General features: G+C 34.1%; 1 protein-coding gene across 2 annotated transcripts in view; it reads right to left on the minus strand.

Moving 5' to 3' along the window:
* Ankrd31 (ankyrin repeat domain 31) overlaps positions 1-26,206 on the minus strand; it is a 199,337-nt gene that overhangs the window by 20,437 nt on the left and 152,694 nt on the right. For both annotated transcript variants that reach the window (XM_010635160.2, XM_019209194.2), the window contains 4 exons: positions 26,100-26,187; positions 22,734-22,830; positions 19,023-19,989; positions 5-145 (listed from right to left, as the gene is read on the minus strand). In XM_010635160.2, coding sequence (XP_010633462.1) covers positions 5-145; positions 19,023-19,989; positions 22,734-22,830; positions 26,100-26,187 — 1,293 coding nt within the window. The remainder of the gene's footprint in view (positions 1-4; positions 146-19,022; positions 19,990-22,733; positions 22,831-26,099; positions 26,188-26,206) is intronic.

A 26,206-nucleotide genomic window follows, 5' to 3' on the forward strand; every position in this document is an offset into this window, starting at 1 on the left:
CCACCTTACTCCAAGCATAATTCCAGGTCACATAACTGTCACCTCCCAGAAGATCTTTGAGCCAGCAGACTGGGTTTTGATAAATCTGACCATTTTCTACTTTAATTTTACCACTCATTAAAATACTGGCCTTGTGGGTAGTCTCCTAAAGTGAAAAACAAGAACAAAAATTATGATAAAGTTGCTAAGTGTACTTCTGTTTCTGTCCATAATGAAATAACAGAGACCAAATTTAGCCTAACACAACCAAAATCTGACAAAATATATGAAACAATGGTTTACAAGACATCAAATATGAAGCAACAAAGTACAGTAATCCCTGTGTTGCAAGAATTTAATGCAGTAAATCCTAACTCTGGTTACTGCTCTGAGAGAATCTCCAGGTTCCAGTATATGGAATCCAGATAAAGCCTGTGGACTCACAAAGGTGAGGAGATAGAGCTAAAAGCCTAAGTAAGGACAAAGGAGGCTAGAGTCTACAGGACGAAGCACTTAAAAAAGAAATAAAAAAGAACTCTGTAGTTCTTCAGAAGATCCTTTTCAAGTGTCAAGCAGAGTAGGGAATCAGTGTATATGTGTGAGGAAATTGACAAACAAAACAAAACAAAACAAAAACACTTGAAAGGATTAGAGGTAATGATACCTGGATACTTTTACAGAGCAGGAAGTAATATCCTTAACAAGAGTACAAAAACCTCAAGATTGGGTATTTTTAGGGTACATAACAGTCTTGCCTCAGCAGTAGAAAATAGACCTTGACAGTTCCAATTTTGTGTAACAAATCTTAATAACAAGACTCAAAAGGATCAAACTACTTTCCAAGTAATTTAAAAATATTCTAGGACAAATGTTAAAAAAAATACTTGTAAGAATACAAAAATAACCAGCATTCAATGAGACAAACTTCAATATGTACGGTCCAATTAAAAAAATCAACAATCCCAGATCCAATAATATTAACATAAAATGTGAATGAATTAAACAATCTCATCAAAAGGGAAATATTGTCTCGATTTAAAAGCAAGTTCTCATGATATTGTGCATACAGGAGACAGACATTACATCCAAAGAAACAGGTCAACTAAAAGTAAACAGATGGGAAAGAGAGTGTGATACAAAAAGAGTAACTGCAAGAAAACTAGAGTAAATACTCTAATATAGTATCAGACAAATTAGAGTTTTAAACAAATATTGCTACTAGAGACAAAGAGGGACATTATATAATGCTAATAAGGTCACTGAATCAAGAATATAAGGTAGTTATAAACACATGTGCACTTAAAATATAAGAGAACCAAAACACAGAATTAACTGAACTGAAGGAAGAAATAAATAATTCAACATAAGAGTTGGAGAATGTCAACACTCTACTTTGAGGCAGGCAGTGGAACCACTGAGCTAAATCCCTGGCCTGATACTCTACTTTGAATATGGTGTATAAGTCAAATAGGCAGAAGATCAATGAAAAAAGACTCGAACACTATAATCGAAACAGGCAAGAGACATCTCAGAAAACTTCATTCAATGGTGGGGGAATATATGTTCTCAACTGCATACGAACATTCTCCAGGATAGAACATTTGGTAGCTAGGCCATAAAATAAACCCCAACATTTTTATAAGAACTAAAATTATATAAAAATTGTTCTCCAATCAAAATGGAATGAAATTAGAAATAAGTAACAGAAGAAAGGATATAGACCATCACATGAAAATCAAAAAACATATCTCTAAGTAACCAATAGATCAAATAAGTAATCAAAATGTAAATTAGAAATACTTTGAGAGGATGAAAAGATGACACTGAAACTTAGAGAATGCAGCAAAAACGAGGGGTTAGAAAGATAAGCTTATAAATCCCCACATTAAAACAAAAAGATCCCAGGTAAACAACCTAAAAGAGCAAACTAAACACAAAACAAACAGAAGGATATAAATAATAAAGATTGGTGTGAAAATAAATAAAACAACAGAAACATAGTTGAGAAAAATCAATAAAAGTAAAAGTAAACAATAAAGATTGGTGTGAAAATAAATAAAACAACAGAAACATAGTTGAGAAAAATCAATAAAAGTAAAAGTAAACAATAAAGATTGGTGTGAAAATAAATAAAACAACAGAAACATAGTTGAGAAAAATCAATAAAAGTAAAAGTAAAAATTTCTAAACAAAATTGGCAGACGTTTAGACTAAGAAAATTAGTAAGATTCAAATTACAAAAATCAGAAATGAAAATAGAGACATTACTACCAACTGTACAGAAATAAAAGGACTAAAAAATAATGCTATGAATACTTGCATGCCAATAAATTAGATGAAAAAGACATCCCATTTGACCCAGCCATCCCTCTGTTGAGTATCTTTCCAAAAGAATTAAAAGAATCATACCACAGTGATATATGCACACCCATGTTTATAGCGGCACAGTTTGTAATAGCTAAAACTTGGAAATAGCCCATCTGCCCCAGTGGGAGATTGGATAAAGATGTGGTTTTTTCTATAAAATGGAATACTACTCAGCCATAAAGAATGAGAAAGTAGATTCATTCATAGGTAAATGGGTACAGTTTGAGGATAAACTCCTAAGTGAAATAAATAAGTCACACATATGCAAATACTGAATAGTTTCTCTAGTGTGAAAAGCTAAAATAGTATTCAAGATCCTAGCAAATAGGAAGAAAAGGACCAAAGGTGTAGGGACAGTGAGAAAGATAGGGAAAGGGGGATAAGGGAAAAGGAAAAAAATATGAGAAAATGTAAAAATGGAATTAAAGTGTTTGAAGGGGGAAGGGGAGGAGTGAGTGGAGAGAGGATGGGGACAAGGGGAAAAAATGAGAACCAAGACCTGGCATGTAAAGGTGCAAGATCCCAGTAATGAATGTAACTGCACTGTCTACCTAGAATGTACCAATAAATTAAATAAAAAAAAAAAGAAAAAGAAAAATTCTTAGAAAGTCAAAATAAGAAAACTGAATCAAGAAGAAACACACTCCAAAAATACCTTTGAGTAAACAGATTGAAGTATCCATGTAAAAATTATCTACACAGGGCCGGGAATTTAGCTCAGTGGTTCCAGTGCCTGCTTTGCAAGCTCAAAGACCCAAGTTTGATCCCCGGTACCAAAAATAAAAAATAAAAATCTACACAGCACAGATGGTTTTATTTCTGTTTAAAGAAGACTTAATACCAATTCTTCAAAAACACTTTCAAATAACAGGAGAAACATTTTGAAGTCTTTCTATGAGGCTAGTGTTGCTATAACACAATAACAAGGCAAAGACAACACAAGCAAACTATAGACCAACATCTTTAATAAATATGGATGCAAAATACTAGCAAATCAAATTCAACAACATATAAAAAGACCATGATCTAGTTGGATTTATCCCAGGAATGCAAGGTTGGTTTAACATTGAAAAATTAATTAATGCTATATATCCTTCTATCAACAGAACAACAAAAAATTCTACATGTTTATCTCAATAGATATAAAAAGAATTTGACAAAATGCACTGCTCCTTCATGATAAAAATATGCAGCAAGCTAGGAGTAGAAAGAAATTTCTTGAGTCTGATAGAGGAAATCTATAGAAAATATGCTAAGATTATACTTTTTGATAAAGACAATTCTTTTTCCCTAAGAAAAGCAGTCTTACATTAGGGACAAAACAGAAGTTTGTTCTAATCACTTTATTTCCACACTGTACTAGAAGTTTTAGCCAGTGCAGTCAGAAAACAAAAAGAAAAGACATTCAAAATAATGAAAGAAGTGAAAATATATCTACTCATTGGACATGATAATTTATATAAAAAATCCAGTGGAATTTCCAAAAATGTACTAGAAGTAGAAAGTTTAGCAAGGTTGCAAGATTAGATCTCAACATACAAAAATGAAATCCTATACATTAGCAATAAAATTCCAGAAATTAAAAATTTAAAGACTACATCACTCATGTTATCAAATATATGAAGTGCTTCTGGATAAACTTAACAAAAATTATAAGAGAACTGTATACTGAGCCCCACCCTGCTGAGAAAAAACCCAAGAAGACTTAAATATGGAAAGACATACCACATTTATGGATTGAACAATTTAATATTACTAAAATGTCATTTCTTTCTAAATAAACTTATAGACTTAATCAAACACCAATTAAAATAGCAACAGTCTCTAAAATTCTTACAGAATTGCAAGGAATCTAAATTAGCCAAAACAGGTTTTGAAAAAGAAAAACAATTAGAAGATAAATACGACCTGATTTCAAGATTTATTATACTATTTGTTAGGGTAATTTAGTACTAACAGAAAGACAAATTGATCAATGAAACTGAATAGGGAATCTGCTGGTTTTTGACAAAAGTGCATAGGTACTTTTTCAACACATAATGCTGAAACACCTGAATATCCAAATTCAAAAGCATAAAAAAGGATCCTATTTTATACTATATATAAAAAGTAATAAAAGGCACTAATACAAAACCTACCAACCAAGAAAAGCCCAACTCTGGAGGGATTCATGGCTGAATTCTACAAAAACGTCAGGGAAGATGTAATACAAATGCTCCTCAAGTTCTTTAATAAAACAGGAAGGAAAGGAGTACTCCCAATGTTATTCCTAAAAACTACCATTACCCTGATTCTAAAACCAACCAAGAATCCAACAAAAACAGAGAAGTATAGACCAATCTCTAATGAATTTAGATGCAAAAATCCTCAATAAAATACAGGCAAACAGGATGCAGCAATCATCAAAAAGATCATGCATCGTGACCAAGTAGGCTTTATCCCAGGGATTCAAGAAAGGTTCAATAAATGTAATACATAAACAGAAGCAAAGACAAAAACCAAATGATCATGTCATTAGATGAAGAAAAAGCCTTTAATAAAATTCAACATTCTTTCATGATTAAAAAAACTGAATAAAACAGGTATAGGAGGACTTTCTGTCAAACCAATAAAAACCATTCGAATCAGGTGTGTGTGGTGGTGCATGCCTATAATCCCAGTACTCAGGAGGCAGAAGCAAGAGGATCACCATGAGTGCAAGACCAGCCTGGTCTACATAGTAAGTTCAAGGCTAGTTTGAATTACATGGTGAATCCCTGTCTCAAAACAAACAAACAAACCAACCACCAAAAACTAAAAAATAAACATGGAAAACCTATGGCCAATATCATATTAAGTGGGGAAAAACTGAAAGACTTCCCTGTAGCAGGGAATCAGGAACAAGACAAGGATGTCCACTATCACCACTCCTGTTCAACACAGTACTCAAAACATCAGCAAAAGCAATTAGGCAAGAAAAAGAAGTAAAAGGGATATGTATTCAGGAGGAAGACATTGAATTATCATTGTCTGAAAATGACAAGATCTTCTACATAGAAGACCCACTAAAGACTCAAAATTAATAACCAAATTTAGGCATGTAGTGTAACAAAAAATCAATAGTGTTTCTGTAAACCAATAATGAACCAAGTGAGAAAGAAATTAAGAAAAAATACCACTTAAAATGTCACCACGAAATATTAAACAGAGTCAAATGTTTGACTGCAATTAACCTGGTCTGTGAATGTTCCACAAGATAAGCAAACATTTCTGAGAAATTTTAACTTGATAAAAGAGTGATGTCTTGCAGTTTGAATAGTACATCATTCCCAACGTTACATAATAACAATGAATTCTTTTCTCTTTCACTCCTCTCTCTCCCTGCTTTGATATATAGGTGGTTTGGATGTTAAGTGGAATAAATTATTCTCATAAATCAAGGACCTACTGTACTTAGGAATTAATCTAACTAGGGAAGTGAAAGATGTCTGTAATGAAAACTACAGTACTCTGAAAAAGAAAATCAAAGACATCACAAAATGGAAAGATATGCTACATTCCTGGATAGAACCAATATAGTCAAGATTCCATACTTTCAAAATTCATATAAAGACATAACACAGTCACAATAAAAATACTAACAGTATTCTTCGCAGAACTAGAGAAAACAATCCTGAAATTCACATGGAACCAAAAGAGACTAGAATAGCAAAAGCAATCCTGAATAACAGAAGCAAAGAAGGAAGCATCACAATCTTGAATTTGAAGTTATATTATGAAACTACTGGGATAAAAACAGCATGATACTGGCACAAAAACAGATGAGGATCAATAAAGTAGAATAGAGGATACAGAAACAAATGGAAGCACATTCAAGAATTTAATCTTTGGCAAAGGGGCCAAAAACACACTAGAGGAAATATAGCTTCTTTAGTAAATGGTGTTTGGAAAACTGGTTATCCACATGCAAAAGATTAAATTTAGACACGTATCTGTTATGTAGTAAACTAAAACAAAATGGATCAAAGGACTAAATGTTAAAAGCAGAAAAACTTCACTCACTGTAAGATAAAACAGGTACAATTCTTGATGTTACAGGCATAGGCAAGTACTTTCTGAAAATAATTTTGGTTGCACATCAAATAGTGCCAAGAATCAACAAATGGAATCATATTGAACTAAAAACTTCAACACAACAAAAGAAACCAACAAAGTGAAAAGATAACCCATAGAATGGGAAAAAAATGGCCACTGATTCCACGGAGGACCAATATCTAAAATAACTAAAAAAAAGAGCCAGTCAGGTCTGGGGATTTAACTCAGTGGTGCCACTGCCTGCCTTACAAGCACAAGGTCCTAAGTTCAATCCACCAGCACACACAGTGTGACTCGGAAGTGACACACAGTGTCACTAGGCAACTGACTAGGAAGCTGCTTCCTCCCTGAGGGGCCTCTAGTTGCCCCCACCCCCCCACGCACCACAGTGATTAACTGGAATCTCTAGTGATAACAAGGTTACTAAATGGAAGCAGATACTAAGTGAAAGATTACACTATTCCTCTCCTGTGACCAGTCGCCCATGAGAAGGATGCAGACCCTGGAAGCAGGATTCAAGCAACCTTGGGCCACCCACAGGGTAACTAGTGGGAAGACTGCACTCCTTTGCCTTGCAATAAGCAATGTCGAAGGAGCCAGTGAAGTGGAATAGAGGAGACTATGCAAGGTCTGAGAATAGGCAACTGTACACAGGACAAGGAAAAACAATTTTGGGCTGTCTCTGGCTTAGGGCGGTGCCACAGCAGCTGGGAGAACCACAGAGAGACAAAGAAAGTAAGGAGATGTGGGTGGACATCAGAAAGCTGCTGGTGGAAGACTGGCCTCAGTCCCCACATTTGGAGGCCATGAACAGCCCCATACCCAGGACTAATCCTGCAAATGTGGAGAGATAGACTTGGGCTCTGACTTGAATACTACCACACAACTGTGGGCACCAGAGGAATTCTTTCTTCCTTCCTTCCATTTTTTTTCTTTTCTCTCTTTCCTCCCTTTTTCTCATTTTTATTTACCTATCTTTTTTGTTGTTGTTTAGGTTTTTACTTTTATTTTGTTTTGTTTTTGTTTCTTGTTTTTCTATTTCCTCAACTCTTTCTTGATTTTCTGATATTTTCATGTAAGTGAACATTATCTCTAGTCTTTCTAGATCCCTTCAATATTCTTTTGCTTTCACCTTCATTCTTTCTCTCTTGTCCCTTTCTCCTGTTTCCCAAAGATTGGGTGATCATCCTTTGTCATTCACCTTTGCTTCTACTATAGTCCTCTTTATTTATCTCTGTTTTGTCCACTATTCCTCTTAGATCCCCTCCTAACAGGGTAAAATCACCCTAATAAGGGGAAACTCAATGCATACAAGTTCCTGGTGTATGCTGGATTTTTTTGTATAACTGAGGATCTTGCTCCCATGGTTAAACTTACCAAATTAATAGATACCACAGTTTGTCAGTTTCTAGGCTGTGCTTGATGCTATTGTTATTGCTAATTGCATTACTTTAACCTGGATGTCATACCTGTTGTAATGAGTTTTTCTCCCTTGTATGACAACATGGTGATTGTCTGGGGTCATATCCATTGCTATAGTCCAGTAGGTGCTGAAAGAGATAGCAACTTCTCATCTCTAATAAATTGGGAAGGTAGAATCTTGGGATAGACACAAAGACCAACAGTCAGCTGTACCTAGAAGAACTCTGAGGAATAGACATTTCCTAGGGAAGCATCACTACTAGTGATAAATCTAACATAAGAAATTTACAAGTATCAAGCAATTAAAATAAAAAATAGAAAATGAAAAGATGCAGAAACAAAGTGCAACTTTAGACTACCAGCCCACCCATGACAAGTCCAGGAGACAAGGAGATAGAGGAAATCAGAAGTTATCCACTTGAATTTTCTGAAATAACAGTAGAAGTAAAAAGCAAACAAAGAAACATAGTAAGGCATGAGGCTCTAAAGGAAATCAGATCAGACATAATTTTTTGGGTAAAAAAAGTGATGATGATCAAAACAAAGGACTTGCTCAGTGAATATAAAATAAACACAGATAAAAAAAATTTAGGAGCTTAGGAAAATGAAGGAAACCATGAATGCTTAACATAGGAATGAAATCCATGAAACAGACTCAGACAGATATCTAGGAGAGATTAAAAATTCCACTGAAAGTATATGCAATTATTTGAATCAACCGTGAGGACAGAATATCAGATCTAGAAGACAGGATTGTGGCTAGCAATCACGAAAAGAAAGATTTCTTAATTATAGCAAGGAATCATGAAAAATTGATCTAACAGTGTACAATGACACAGAGAAGAACATAAGATTGATTGGGTCAATGAGAAAGCAAGGGTCAATGCATGGCATAAAAAACCTGCTAACAGAAGTAATGGTAAAAAAAATGTGACAAACATGTAAAGATAATTTCACATACAAATAAGTGATGCATACAGAACTCCAATTAGCCACAACCAAAATAAGTCTACACCAAGGCATATAATAATCAAGAATCCAGAAACTCAGCCTAAGAACAATATTAAAAGCTATTAGAGAAAAAGCTAAATCACCTATAAAGAACAGCAGAATCACAGCAAACTTCTCAACACAAACTCTCAATTTAAGAAGAGCTTGGATTGAAGTATTTCAAGTCCTGGAAGAAACAACTTCCTACCAAGTTTGATGTACCTTGGAAATATATCTTTCAAAATATATCTTCCATGATGAAGAACAACTGAAGAAATTCATGACTAAGAAACCAGCTCTTCAAAATGCTTTGAAGGATATTTTAGAAATAGATAATGAAGACAATTCCAAGAACACCAAGAATAGAAAGAAGCCACCAGGCAAGGAAAGTAATTAAACAGAGGAAAAAGACAGGAAAACAATATGACAATACATATCAGTTATAACTGTAATGTAAAAAGTCTCAATTCGCCAATCAAAAGAAAGAGATTGGCAGAACTGATAAAGAAACAAGATTCAGGGGGTAGGGGAAAGAAAAGAAGGAAAAGGAAAAAAATATGAGAAAAGGAAAAACTTGAAACAGTATTTGTAAATAGGGAGAGGTCGGGGGGGTTGAAGCGGGGACAGGGGAATAGGGAAAAAATAAGAACCAAGATACATGATGTACAGGTACAAATTTTCAATGATGAGTGTCATATTGTAGACATAAAATGTACCAACACACCTAATGAATTAAAAAAAAAAAAAACAAGATCCAACAATTTGCTGTATATTAGAAAAACATTTAACTAAAAAAGAAATTCATAGTCTGAAAGTCAAAGGATGGAAAACAATACTTCAGGTGACAGGACTGCAAGAAAGAAGAGGTAGCTATTCTATTTGCAAACAAAATGAACTTTAAGCCAAGAATGATCAAGAGAGACACTACATCCTTGTAAAGGGAACAATCCAAGAGGAAGAGAATAATCATAAATGTATATGCACCAAATGAGAATCAAGACTTGCCATGTAAAGGTACATGATCCCAACAATGAATGTAACTGTACTGTATCCCTAAATGTACCAATAAACTCAATAAAAAAAAAATAATAATAATAAAAAAATGTATATGCACCAAATTCCAGGGCACCCAACTATATAAACTATATAAAACAAATATTAATGAACATGAAAAATCAAATAAGCACTAACATAATTATAATTGGGATCCTACTTCAATACCCCACTGTCACAAAATGCAGATCAACTAGATAAAAAAAAATCAACAATGAAAAAAGAAAACTATAGGCCAATTTCCTTAATGAACACATATGCAAAAATCTCAACATGGTATCAGCCAATAAAAAAGGCTCAATCCATGCAATTAGAAATGAAAAAGGTGAAATTACAATGGATCCTGCAGGAATCCATAAGATTATCAATATTTACTACAAGAACCTTTCAAATAAGTGAAAAACACACAAGAAAAAGAGACAAATTCCTAGATACATATGAAATATTCAAATGAATCAAATAGATACGAAAATGCTAAATAACCAGTATGAGTCAATGACACTGAAGATGTAATTAAAAATCTACCAACTAAGAAAAGCCCAGGTCCTCATGGATTCACCACTTAATTTTACAAGAAATTTAGACAAGACTGAATACCACTACTACTCAGAATTTTTAATGAGATTGAAAAGGAAGAAATATTCCCAAAGTCATTCCTGGAAGCAAGTATTACCCTGATACCAAAACCAGCAAAGGACCAAACATAAAAAGAGAACTAGAGGCCAATCTTCCTAATGAACATAGATGCAAAAATCCTCAGTAAGATACGGGCAAACAGAGTGCAGCAAATCATCAAGATTACATACAGCCAAGTAAGATTCATTCCAGGGATGCAGGGATAGTTCAACATGTGCGAATCAATAAATGCAATATACCATATTAATAGAACCAAGAACAAAAATCACATGATCTTCTCAACAGACATAAAAAGCACCTGACAAAGTCCAACACTCACTCGTAATAAAAGCCCTACAAAAAAATGGAAATAGATGGTCTTTATCTCAATCTAATAAAAGCCATTGATAACAAACGAACAACCAACATCACACTAAATGGTCACTTTAAATGGTCAGCTTTCACTTTAAAATCAGGAACAAGATAAGGACATCTACTATAACCATTCCTAGTCAATATAATTCTGGAAACATTAACCAGAGCAATTAGAAAAGAGAAAGAAATAAAAGGGAAAAGATAGTAAAAGAAAAAGTTAAACTGTCATTATTTGCAGATGACATACTCTACTAGGAGAATCTCCAAAACCACTGAAAGACTTCTTGATTTAATAACCAAATTCAGTCACATAGCTGGATACAAAGTCAACACTCAAAAATCAATAGCACTCCTGTACATAAATAACAAACTTACTGAGAGACAAATTAGGGAAGCCATGCCTTTCACAATAGCATCGAAAAAAATGAAATACTTAGGAATCAATCTAAGAAAGGAAGCAAAAATCTTTACATTGAAAACTGCAGTACTCTGAGAAAGGAAATTGAAGAGGATATTAGAAAAATGGAAAGACATCTCTTTCTTGTGCATAGGAAGAACCAACATAATAAAAATGGCCATACTCCCAAAATTGTTACACAGATTTAATGCAATCCTGATAAAAATACCAAATGGCATACCTCACAGAACTAGTGAAATCATTCCTAAAGTTCATATGGAACCAGAAGAAGCCCTAAATAGCAAAATAATTCTGGGCAACAAAAGCAAGGCAGGGGGCATCAAAATCCCTGACTTGAAATTATACTACAGAGCTACTGTGATAAAAACAGCACAGTACTTGCAGAAACATAGACCCTAGGATCAATGGAACTCACAAGATTCAGAAGCAACTCCAAACACACTCAGCCACCTTATCTTTGACAAAGGAGCCAAAAACCATCACTGGAAGAAAGATGGCTTCTTTAATAAATGGTGTTGGATAAACTAGCTTTCCATATGCCAAAGACTAAAACTAAAACCATGTCTTTCACCATGCATGAAACTAAAACTGAGAGGGATCAAAGATCTAAATATTAAAAGAGACATACTAAATCTGCTAGAAGAGAGAACAGGAAAAACTTCTGAAGGCACAGATATAGGCAAAGATTTTTATGAACAAAACGCTGATTGGGAAATATTACAAGGAATCAACAACTGGGATCTCATTTTATTAAAAAGCTTTTGCACAGTAAGAGAAATCACTAACAGAGTGAAGATATAACCAAGAGAATGAGAAAAAAAAATTTGGCAGCTATTCCTTAGACAAAAGGCTGGTATCTAGAATATATAAAGAAATAAAAAAAAAACCCACCCAAATTTAAAGAAAAAATACAAAAACGGGAATGCGAGATGAATACACATTTCTCAGGTGAAGTACAAAGGGCAAATAAATATATGAAAAAATTGTTTAACATCATTAGTCATTTGAATAATCCAAATTAAAACAACACTGAGATTACATCTCACTCCAGAAAGAATGGCTATTATGAAGAAATCAACCAATAACAAATGCTAGGAGGTCTGCGGTGAAAAGAAACCCTTCTCTATTATTGGTAGGAGTGTGAACTAGTGAAACCACTGTGGAAATCAGTTTGGAGATTTCTCAAAAAACTATGACTAGAGGTTCCACTGACCCAGCTATTCCTCTTCTAGGTATCTTCCCGAAATCCAAATGCCCATCAAGCAATGCATGGATAAAGATGTGTATTTTTAAAAATACTGTAGAGTACTACTTAGTCATAAAGAAGGATAAGCTTGAGACATTTCTAGATAAACGGATGGACCTTGAGACCATACTCAAGTGAAATAAATCAGACACACATTGTCTCTCTGGTGTGAGAAACTGTAAATAAGGACCAAAATGTATAATAGATATTGTGAAAAAGAAAAATATTTTTCAAAATGAAAGTGGAACTCAAGAGGAGGGGAAAAGCAAAAAAAGGAAAAGAAAAAATGAGAAAAGAAAGATAAAATAAAAACAAAGCTTTTGTAAATAAGGAGGGGAAGAAAGGTTGATGGGAGGGGAGGGGAATGCAAAAAATAAGATATATCATGTACAGGTATAAATTCCATAGGATAGATGTGATCAATACGTGTATCTAAATTGTACCAATAAGCTTAATTAAAAAACAAACAAAAACATTAAAAAGTGTTGAACATTGCTGGCCACTAGAAAAATACAAATTAAAACAACACTGAGATTCCATCCTATCCCAGAAAGAATGGCCAGAATGAAGAAATCAAATAATCACAAACGCAGGTAAAACTATAGGGAAAAAAGAGGACCTCTACATTGTTAGTGGGAATGCAAACTAGCATAACCACTATGGAAATCAGTGTGGATATTCTTCAGAAAACCAAAAGTAGAAATTCCATTTGATCCAACTACTCCCCTTCTGGGTATCTTCTTGAAAATGTTAAAGATATGATATAGAAACTAAAAATCAGTAACAGAAAAAATCAGGGAAAATGTAGAGGCTCCCGGAAAATTAACAACTCATGGGTCACAGAATAAATAAAAGAAAATTTCTGCAAATTAATGACAATTATTGTGCAACTCACCAAAACCTTGGGACACTACGAAAAGAGTTCTAAGAGGAAATTCATTCAATCAATGCTCACATTAAGAAAACAGGACAAACTCAAATAAATTATCTTTTGAAGGATCTTAAGATACTTAAGAACAGCAACAATCCAGGCCCAAACTGAAATTAGGGAGGAAAATTAAAAAGATGAGAGCAGAAATTAGTAAAATTGAGACTAAAAAAAAAAAAAATCAATGAATTGAAAGATTATTCAACAGAATGAATAAAATAGACAAGCCATTAGCAAGACTTATCAAGATAAAAAGACTCACATCAATGCAATTAGAGATAGAAAAGGTGAAATCACAACAGATACTGTTGAAATCCAGAAGATAATTAGTAACTATTTTGAAAAATTATATTCCAACAAATTAGCAATTTTTGAAAAAATGGACAGATTCCTGGACTCATAAAAATTATCAAAGCTAACCCAGGAAGACATAAATGCACTTATCAAGTCAGTAACAAACAATGAAATTGACAAAATAATAAAGAATCTGCCAACTAAGAAAAACCCAGTACCTAATGGATTCAACGCCAAATTCTACAAAAGCTTCAAAGACGTTAAATTCAACAATAATCCTCAAGCTCTTCAAAGAAATTGAAAGGGATGGAGGGCTCACAAATTCATTTATGGAAGCCATTATCACACTGATTCAAAAACCAGACAACAATCCAACTAAAAAAGAAAACTATAGGCCAATTTCCTTAATGAACACATATGCAAAAATCCCAACATATTAGCAAACAGAATACAGCACATTATCAAAAAGATCATCATGACCAAGTTGGTCTCATCCTAGAAATCCAAGGATGATTCAACATATGTAAGTCAATAAATGTAATAATACATCACATAAAGAGTTCAAGGCCAAAAGCCACATGGTCATATCAATAGACGCAGAAAAGGCTTCTGACAAAATCCAACACCCCAGTATGATAAAAACCCTAAAGAAAACAGGTACAGAAGAACAATACCTGAATTTGTTAAAAGTTATTTATAGCAAACCAACAGCCACATCATATTAAATAGAGAAAAACTGAAATGATTCACCTTAAAATCAGGAAAAAGGATGTCCACCTTCACCTCTTCTATTCAACATTGTACTTGAAACATCAGCCAGAATAATTAGACATGAGAAAGAAATAAAAGGGAAACATATATAAAAGAAAGAATTCAAATTATCATTATTTGCAGATGACAAGATATTCTACCTACAAGACCCAAAGAATTTTACAAAAAAAACAAATATGTGGTCCAATGAAACAGAACAAAGAAACATCCTCAGAACATTCAGCTATTTGACCTTTGACAAAGGGACCAAAAGTATATGTGTGTTGTAGGAAAGAGCCTATTTAACAAATAGTGCTTGGAAAACAAAATCTGGTTGCAGAAGATGGAAAACGGATCCCCTCCCCAAACCATGTACTAAATTAAAAGCAAAATGGATCAAAGATCTAAACACCAAAACAGAAACATTAAATCTAATGGAAGATAAAACAGGTAAAACACTTGAAGCCATGAATGCAGGGAAAGGATTTTCTCAACAGAACCTCCATCATACAAGAAACAGCAAGAACAAATGGGACTGTATCAGACTAAAATGTTTCTGCACAGCCACAGAATCAATTAATAGAATGAAGAGACAACCTACAGAATAGGAAAACATTTTTCCAGTTACTCCTCAGAAAGAGGACCAATATCTAAAATATATAAAGAACTCAAAAATTGGCTGGGAATTTAGCTTGGTGGCACTGTGCCTGCCTCCTAAGCACAAGGTCCCCTGAGTTTGATCCCCAGTACCACACACACTAACAAACAAACAAAACCTAAAAAAAGTTATACCACCTAAAATTAAGGACCCAGTAAAAAAAAAGACAAGATAAATGAACAATCACAAAGGATTAATTACAAATGGCCAACAAATATATGAAAAGATGTTCAACATTTCTAGCCATTAGAAAAACACAAAATTAAAACAACACTAAGATTCCATCTTACTCCAGAAAGTATGGCCATCATCAAGACATCAAACAATAACAAATGCTGGCATGGCTGTGGTGAAAAAGAAACCTTCCTATATTGTTGATAGGAAGGTAAACTAGTAGAACCATTATAGAAATCAGTACAGAGATTTCTCAAAGAACTAAAGTTAAAAATTCCATATGATGCAGCTATCCTCTTTTCAGCTTATCTTCCCTAAACAGCTTAAGAAACCACACTATAGTGATACTTGCATACCAATGTTTAATAGCAACACAATTCTGTAATATTCCTGGAAGCAGCATGTATACTCATCAACAAATAACTGGATACGGAAAATGTGGTATTTATATATAATGGAACACTAGTCAGCTATAAGGAAGGATAAATTTGAGACATTTGTAGGAAAATGGAAGCACCTAAAAAATGTAATATTGAGTGAAATAAACTAGACACACAAGCTTAAATACCATGTGGTATCTCTCGAGTAAGGCAAAATACAGATAAAGAGAGTAATAAAAACTGGGCGTGGTGGCGCACACCTGTAATCCCAGTACTCAGGAGGATGAGGCAGGAGGATCACTGTGAGTTCGAGACCAACCTGTGATACATAGTGAGTCCCAGGTCAGTCTCAAATACATAGTGAGACCCTATCTCAAAAAACCAAAAAACAAAACAGAGAGAGTAATAAAAGATAGAAGGAGACAATGGGATGGATCTCTTACAAATGAGGTGTCTAAGAGACCAAAGATGAAGGGTTAAGTTAAATGGAAGGGCAAATAAGTAGAATAAAGATAAGCTATGCATAGGATTTTAAAAGACCTAATCATTGTATGTTGTAAACATGAACTAAGGTTAATAATATCAACAAAAATGAAAAGGGACAGGGGAATTAGAGAAGGGGGGAGGGACCACAAAGGGGATTGAAAAACGAAAAAAAAGCTGTATTATATACATGTTCCTACTCTCCAAGATGATTGGAAAATGCATGTACTGCAAACATGTAGTAATAAAATTTTTTTAAAACACTGAAAAACAGGTACATCATATTACAGTGATATATAGATATTCATGTTTATAGCAGCTCAATTAATAATAGCTAAATCTTGGATGTGGGCTATATGTACATTAATGGATGAATGAATAAAGAAAATGGTATTTATACATGATGGAGTAAGTACTACACTGCTATAAAGAGAAAATGGATGCACCTTGGAACCACAACATTAAGTTAAGTAAGTGCAGACATGCATGCTTAAATACTGCATGGTTTCTCTTATATGAAAAGGTCAAATTATAAATAGAGCAAAATAAAAGAAAATAGGACGCAGAGAATAGATCTTTCTTGAATGGTAAGACAATCAAGAGATGGAGGAAGGTAGAGGGAGAGTGAAAGGAGATGAAAAAAGAAAGTAAGACTCGTTTTGTAAATGTACAAACTCCACACAAGGAATGTAAACACTACGTACTGCAAACATATACTGATAAAGAAATTCTAAAGCCTCTCAGTAAATGTATTAAACATGAAAAGTTAAAAAATGTTAAGCGAATGAAAAGACATACCACAATAAAGTTTAAAAAAATGCATGTGTGTGTGTATATATCTGAAAACACAGTAAGCCACAATTTAAAAATGGGCAACAAATCTGAACACTTTACTAAAAGAATATGCACAATACATAATACAGCTGTTTGGGCCAGGGATTTAGCTCAGTGGTTCCACCACCTGCCTTGCAAGTACAAGGTCCTGAGTTTGATCCCCAGTACCAAAACAAAACAAAACAATACAGCTGTTCAGCATTATTAATCATTATGACCATGCAAATTAAACTCACAATGATTACTCACTACACATATATACCTGTTCCATAATATACACTACACACATCTACACTACATGTTAGCTTCACTAAAATTGAAAGACTGATTATCCTAGGCATTAGTGATGATATAGAACTATAACTCTCATATATAATTGATAGAATTATAAAAATTTTACAAAAAACTTTAGCAGTTTCTTATAAAGTTCAATGTATATCTATGGTGCCAATGATTCAGCAACTTTATTCTGACATATTTATTTACCCAGGAAAAATAAAAGCCTATGTCATACCATAATCTGTACACCAAAATTCATAGTAGCTTTATATGTAATAGCCAACAACTAGAAACAACCTAAGTGTCTATGATAAGTGAACTGATAAACCATCAAATACTGCCCAAGAAAAAAGAAAGGAATGAACTATTGACACATAGAAGATGAATCTCAAAAAATTATATTCAGAGAAAGAAGTCAGATAAAATGAATATATAATGCATAATTCCACTTACAGAGAAATCTTAGTAATGAAATCTAGTGTATGGATACAGAACGCAGACCAGTAATCAACTGGGGACTGGCAAGGAAAAGGAAGGGTGTAAAGGAGGTATACAAGAAGAAACTTCTAGGGCCCACGGGTAGTTCATTATCTTGTTTTGGGCCATGACTTCATAGATGTACACATATGTCATAACTTCCAAAACTGTACATTTAAAATATATGCAGTATTTTTGTATGTAAACTATATCTCAATAAATATCTCAATAAATCTACTGAAGAAAAATAGCTTAGATATGAAAAAACTCTACTAAAATTATTCATGGATTATTTGAAGAAGTAACAACTGTCAAAGTTTGAGTTATCTACTAAAATTTGAACTGCTTTGGCTTATCTAAAACAGGTAGTACCTAGCAATAAGTTAGCCAACAGATGAGCAAGCTAGAACACAGAGATCTGCGATCAAGCCACTAATTCAGTCATAAAATTAATTCAGAGCTTTAAAATTAAAATATTTTTATCTTGACTTCTAAGTAAAGTTTCTTAAATAGGAAAAGCTTTGTTATTCAGAAAGGGAAGTGTTGGAAAACAGGATTATTCAAATTAAATTATCACTTGCATCAATTTCTGTTAGATTGATCCATAAGCAAAGAAGGATTCAAGGACTCTGCGATCCTTGGCACTCTAAATTCCTCTTTCAAAAACTGAATGTGGAGAAAGATGAGAAGAAGCATTTTTAATAGACATGTCTAAGAATCTTTTCCCTCCACTTTTATGAATTAATGATATTATTTTAATTGAGTCATATTACCTAAAGTGCAATTCACTCTTTGGTTCTAAATTGAGCTTCTACAGAAGATAAACTATACTTGCTCCTTTAGGCGATGCTTTAGCAGTTCACTGCTCATTTTTGAAATCATTTCTGAAACTATTTCTAGTCTGAGAAACCACAGGTACTTGTGACGAAATGGTATCAGGATAATTCCAGAAGCATGATTTCACTGGCTAAGAATACAGTGGCTGTGTCCCTCCACTCAGGAAGCCCAACTAAACCTCTGAATACCTACACTGTGTGACAGCAAATTTACTATTATAAAACTTGCATGGTTTTAGATTAACGAAAAGAATACCTATGGGCTTGGGATTCAGCTCAGTGGTGCCACCGCCTGGCTTGCATATGCAAGGTCCCAAGTTAGATTCCCAGTACCAACACCCCCCCCAAAAAAAAACCAACAACAACAAAAAAAACCCCAAAATAAAATACCTGTGTTCTGAATTCCAAAATGTTATTTCCTGGCTTAATTTTTCCTAGTAATATCAAATCTTTTATCTGCATACATTTCTTTTTAGGAGTTGTGCTAAAACTTAAAGGCTTTTTAATATTATGTCGATGACCAGACTCAGAGGAAGAAGAGATCTGCCTGTCATTTGCACATGGAATGGCAGAAGCTGTCTTTTTAAGATATGATTTTATGGGATGTCCAGTATCAGTGCCTAAAACAGCACTACTTTGATGTGCCAGAGATTCTGAGACCCCACCAGGTGGTAGCTGGGAAGCTGTTTTCTTATTTCTTCTTTTGGGATCACAATGGGAAAGGTCTTGGTCTGAAATAACAGTTGATAAATAAGCATCATTTTGGGAAAGGCTAATTGTGCATTCAGAAATATTTAACGTGCTTGTGGCAGAAGAACTACAGAATTCATGATCTTCGGTTATTTTTTCTGAACGATCATTTTCTTTTTGTGAGTGTTCTGTTTGAACAATAAAAACATGTTTGGAGGATGACTTAATCTTCTCAGTGTTATGTGAATGTCTGGATTTTGAAAAATCATCCAAGGTACAATCACCGTTATCTTGTTTCAAATTCATCTCATTTCTAGAAAATCCTCTGGAATTTGGACAAATATTTGTATTTTGGCCATCATTCCAAGTCTCTGGAGACAATGCTGTTTCTTTCACGCTTCCACAATCAAGGTGGACAGGATCTTGCAGCTGCCCTAAATTTTCCAGCCTTGTAAGCTCTTGGCTGCCTTTGTCACTGGAGATGTCTAAGCTGGATGATAACTTTCTTAAATGAAGACCAGGCAAGGATGTGGTATTCTTATAATTTTGAATTTTCAGGCTAATATTTTTCTGGTTTTTTGCTGCCACCAAAAGTCTCTTCTGTCTTGTGGCCAAATTGGCCAGTTGTTCTCTCAGGACTCCATGTTTAAATGACTCTATGGACACCCTTCAGGAAGAAACAGAAAGAGGAAAAAAATATAAATACAGCAGAAAGCTTTTTAACAGTTATTTAGATGTTAAAGGTATTCTTTCAATTTTAATCAGCTTGAAGTATATAAAAGTCTACCTTCAAAATGTATTTAACCTTTGAAAGGAAACAAACTCTTTTATTTACAGTGAGTTTGCCATTTTTTAGTATGTGATTTATAATCATATCATTATCAGTCTTGAACCAACCATAGAAGAGGAATAAAATTTGGATTGTTTATCTAGATTTTTATCTTTGATTGAAAGGTACAAAGAAATTTGTATCTGAGGAGAACCCTCATTCATTATGTTTGGGGGCTGATTACCTGTTTAAGTGGAAAGGTTAATATTAGAAAGTACATTTGGGAGTAAGTTCCACTCAGGTTCCCTTAGTTACAGAGGAACAAGACTGTTTTTTTTTTTTTTTTTTTTTTTTTTTTTTTTTGTTGTTGTTGTTTGTTTGGTTTTTTGAGACAGGGTCTCACTATGTAGTTGAGACTGATCTGGAACTCATCATGTAGCCCAGGTTGGTCTTGAACTCACAGCAATCCTCCTGCCTCAGTCCCCCGAGTGCTGGGATTACAGGCATGCACCACCACGCCCGGCTAGAGGAACAAGATTGTTTTGTCAACAATCATAACTCAACTAGACCTGAGAAATATTAGTTCATCAAGTCATTTCTGTACTTGTCCTTTGAACCTGTAACAAAGACACTTAGAAGTATAGAGCAAATGGCTCCTCACACCTCTACATCTTTTGGCCTTTTGGTTAAGCCTACCTATCCCATACTAAGTGTCAGCATATTGTACACTTTGTTTCTAACTGTTCTCAGGACCTAGGCATACTCTTAAAAAATCACTGAGGAAATCAAAGGGTTTTTTCATATAGATTATAATTATTAGTATTTATTGTTTTAGACACTGTAACTGAAATTTTCAAAAATACAAGAATATATAAGAAGGCATTCCACTGGCCATCAGGTAGCCTGTGGAAAATTCCATTCTACACTCATGAACAAATAACATCTTAGTATTAGTATAAAAAATAGTTTTTACCTCACAGATTAACTGAACTCACTTCACAGATCCACTAGGAATCTCTAGGTCATGCTGCAAAAGCTGGTGTTTTAAAGAACAGCAATAGCATAGCTACTTTGCTTTCCTATTAAAGTTTAGAGTTGTTGGCACTGAACCACCAGAAATTGTATGTTAAAAGTAGTAGTGCTGAAGTGGAAGGAGCAAGAAGAAGAAATCAAATTAGCTAACAACTGATAGCATAAAATGCAAAAACTCTGGATAAAGAAGTAAAACCAGTAATATCATCATACTTAAGCCTATGTGAAAAAGAGTTCAGACAAAAAAAAAAAAGATGTTCTCTTTAGATTACCCATAGCAAGATCTAGAGTCTTACAGTGACAGTAGTAAGAATTTACAACTTGAAACCCCAACTGGTCAGAATTTTTTCAAAATTCCAGTGCATTGTTCACCATAGGATATAAAGGAAAATTAAAGCTAGATTCTCTAAAAACCTTATAAAATATTCTGTGGCCAATTACCCATTTGTAGCTCATAAATGCTCACCTACTCACCAGAAAAACAATTCAGAAAATAAAAAGAAACTCAAAATATTTACTCACTGGAGAGGAAGAAAAAATGAAGATAAAAGATAGCGGGCTTATATATAAAAATTAAAAGTGATCTTCAAATAAGTTTAGGAAAAAACTATATATTAGATGTTAAGTGACTGATTATTAGACAAGAATATAAAGAAAATAGAAAAATTAAATATGAATAGTGGAGTACATATGTAACTAAGTCTATGAAAAGCTAATAAAAATGCCTAAACAAGAAACAGATACAGAACATTTTTCTCCAAAAAAATGAGAAGAGGCATATAATCAATATAGTATTATCAGGGTAAAACTCAGGAACCTAAAATATTGAAAGTGTGCATGTGCACACACATACACACGCATACACACTATACACATTACACACATACACAAATTAACTTCCTAGGACATTTGTAATAATAAGAAAAAAATTAAAGCAGAAAATTTGAATGTGCTAAAGACATTTATTTGTGAGTTCAGAACCAGACTTTCACTAAATTCTTCACTGTAGACAACTTTTTCAGGTATTAAAATGTTCTTTTATGAATATTTAAGTAATAAAGTAGAAAAATATCTTTCTGGAAAGTACAATTCCCCATGGATGTAACAGATTAGACAACCATATGAAGTCATTTTTGGGTCTTGAGCAATATTTGTATTCTTAAGAAATTCTAGGTCTACCTATTTATTAGCTATCTTTCTTTTATTGTAATAAATACCCGAGATAATAAACTTTGAAAAAGGTTATTTTGGTTCATGGTCTTAGAGGCTTCAGTTCGTGGTCAGTTGATCTCAATGCTGGGCCTGTACTGAGGCAGCACATTAGGGAAGAGCAGGTGAAAGAACAAAGCTATTGTTCAAGTCAAGCCATGAAAGAACGGAGGAAAAGAAAGGGACCAAGGTCACAGCACCCCTTTTATGGCTTTCCCCAGTGACTAGAAGACAGGCCCCATCTCTGAGTTTTCCCCACTTCCCAACAGTTCCCAGTGGGGCACTAAGGCTTGAACACATGTGACTTTGGGAGACATTCTCAATCTCAACTATAGCACTCTTGTATTTAAAAATGTACTCATTATAGAAACTCTCAAGCACTCCAATTTTGTTTTACTCACCTGTATTTTTTAGCCAAATCATCCCTTTCTGCTTTCTGTTTGGCAAGTACATTATCCATAATCTCTTTTATTTCCAACATCTTTTCAATGTATTGTTCTACAAAGATGGTAATAATAAGTCAGTTAACTGTAGGATATCAAATTTTAAATTTGGTCACACAGGTCTGCCCTACTGCTGAATTTTAAAAAGCCATTATTATCTACGCACTTCTCTAATATTAATGATTCAGACATCTAAATAAGGTTTGTTTAATTAAATAATCCCAAGGAAATGCCCTAAGGTATAGTATAGGTAAGAACAATGCACCAAGAAAGAGCAGCCCACCTAAATTCTAATTGTTCTGCCCCACTGATTGAACTCAGAGAGCCTGGATTAACCTCTAGTACCTCTATGGTTAGCTAGTTTGCCCTCTCACCCTGCCTTCCTTTCTCTTTCTCTTGCTCCCCCTTCTTTCATACTGCTTTCACTTGTCTTTCCTTCCCTTTTTTCCTCCTTCCCTCCTTTTAACAAAATGACCAATCATTTAATTTCCTTACATAAAAATGCTACCCTACGCATTTTTTTTGACAGGGTGAATTCTTCTTTATTTTTTTTTCCTCATTGAGTTTATTGGTACATTTTAGGTATACAGTACAGTTACATTCATCATTGGGATCTTGTACCTTTACATGACAGGTCTTGGTTCTCATTTTTCCCCTTGTCCCTGCCCTCCCTTCACCCCCTCCTCCCCTCCCCCTTTACAAACACTTCATATCCATGAGAAAGTGAAACCCTACTAATTTTTAAATGTTTGAATTTGCCAAAGCCTACCTGCATACTACTTTTCAGTGAGTGTGTGTGGGGGGGAGTCTCTACAGTGAGTTGGTACCTGGTTTTCTACCTGAACATCTGTGGGTCATGAATGAGGAACTTCTAAAGCAGAGTAAAGAGAAAGTCACCGTGGGGGCAGAAAGTAACTGTCTACCTTGTGCCTGGGTCCAAGGTGGAAGGGTAGTCTGCCCACAATGGCTTAATCTGTCCTGCCCTGTGATCTGCTGGTGAGGGCTTCTGCCTACAAACCTCTGCACAGCATGTGCCTCCAGGAAAAACAAACAAACAACAACAAAAACACCACCACCACCACCACAACAAAAAGCAGCCAAGAAAGACTAAGAGGGCAGAGGGAAAGGGAAATGTACACTACCTGCAACACAGGCCTTCTATCCTGACAGAACTATAGAGATTTCAGAAGAATCTCAGAAAACTGCTCTCAAGAGACTGAGGTTTGAACATCCTCCAGAGAGGAGCAGAGCCAACCACAGCCCGCATTTAGTGACAGGCCAAGAACTCTAGAGTTTCATCGCCTTACCTCTCTTCCCTTAAGGGGCAGTGAAACAAAAATAAAAGGGTCATGATTACTTGGCAAACTGATTAGGACAGAATAAAATTAAATGATAAAATCTGGGAGGAAGGAAGAAAAGCTTCTAAGCATTCAAAGAAATAGGAATATAAAAAAAGGCTAATAGATTTTTTACTTACATAATTTGAAATATATGTATTAAAACCTTAACAAACACACATTACACATAAAAAGTCAAGTGGCTGAAAAGTATTTGTAACAGCAGTAGAGAAAAACACCAATAATTTTACCATGTAACCAGGTTCCAACTAATTAATAAATGAAGCATAGAATAGTCAATACACAAAGTAAGAAATAAAACAGCTGGGGATGTAGCGAAGTGGTGCAACACCTGCCTATGAAGTGTGAGGCCCTGAGTTCGAGTCTGAGGATCAAAAAAAAGAAAGAAATTAAAAATCACAAGGCTACTGAAAGTATGAAATATTTTTTAATTAAACTAGTAAGGTCATTTTAAATGAAAATATTAATGCTATCACATACACATACATACTGGATTGTGTTGCTTAAAGTGAAAATTAGTACATAATGCTCTGGGAGATTCATCTGTCAATATAAATCAATAGATTATTAAATGTTTATATAACTTGGCCCATTAATTCTAATTCTATTAATCTTTCCTAAGAAGATAATCATGTACTAGAAAAAGCTGCATGTTGTAACATAATAACAAAAAATTGAAAATAATCTAGATGTTTAACAAAAAGGAAAAATTTAGTGCACTGAAACATTTATTGAACAGTATACCATGTAACCATAAAGAACAACATCAAAATGTAGTGAGGGGCAGGAGGTAATTTTAGCATTTTTCTATTCTTTATTATTTTGGGGTGTGTATCTACTATGTATGTATTTTATAATAAAAATTACAAAATTAGAAAAATAATCTCAAATGCATAAGGTATTATAAGTACTAAGTAAAATACACTAAGTATACATATTTTCTTGGGAATATGACTTATTTTATATAATTTTACTCAAAATATAATATGTATCACATTTTAGGCCAGGATAAAAGGTAGATGGATCTAATTTAAAATGAAAATTTTTTTCCAAAAGGCTACACAAACATGAATTAGGACAAGAAGTGAACTAATGGCTGCATCCTGTTATACAAATGGCTGGTGAGGCTGGGTGCGGTGGTGCACATCTACAATGTCAGTACTGTAGCAGCTAAGACAGGAGGCTTGAAAGTTTGAGCCCAGCCTGGACATCACAGCAAAACCTTGTCAAAATATAAAACAAAAAGGGCTGAAGATATAGATCAGCCCTGTGTTCAATCCCTATACTGTAACAAAAAATTAAAACTAGTTTTAACTTTTAAGATATGATATGACTCCTATAATCTTTTATTTTTCTTTTTTTGCAAATTAGAAGGGGACCCAGAGATGGAGGGAAGGGGATATAAAAAGAATTAAACTGTGTTATGTACATATATAACCTCTGCACAATGGATGTAATCATTATGTACTGTAAACACTGTACTAATAAAAACAAAAATTTTAAAAATCCAGATTGGAATCTAACTGAAGAAAATATAACCATGAGCCACTGAGCATTTATAAATGTTCACTAAAGTTTTGAGAAATTAAGATTATTAGGTTAGGTATCAGAGTCTAATTTGCTATTTTTAATCATTAGTGTTTTGCAGTAAGGCATCCACCTGGTTTATGTGCTCATCTAAAAAGTATGAGGATCTTCTCCATCTGTGTTGACACTGCACACTGCTATTCTGATCTATTTTTAAAGGTTGCCATAGCCATCTTGAATATAGATCTTTGTTAACAATTACACAACTATTGGTTTGTATCACTGACTCTAATTCCTGATGCCTTAAATATTCTCATATAAAAAGAGACCTCTTTTTTCAGCCATTGAGAACTTTAAAATGAATATGTACCTTCAGAATGAGGTACCAATGCTGCTTGATGCCTGAAACAACCACACGTGACTATGAGAACATACTTACCTGCATCCTTAGAGTTCCTTATTTCAAACTCTAATAACTTTTGTTGGTTTTCCTCTATATCTTGTAGAATGGCACTGATGCTCTGCTGCTACCAAACAAAAATATTA

Source organism: Fukomys damarensis, unplaced genomic scaffold (assembly GCF_012274545.1).
Source record: "Fukomys damarensis isolate Sample0158 unplaced genomic scaffold, DMR_v1.0_HiC HiC_scaffold_1, whole genome shotgun sequence".
Lineage (NCBI taxonomy): Eukaryota > Metazoa > Chordata > Mammalia > Rodentia > Bathyergidae > Fukomys > Fukomys damarensis.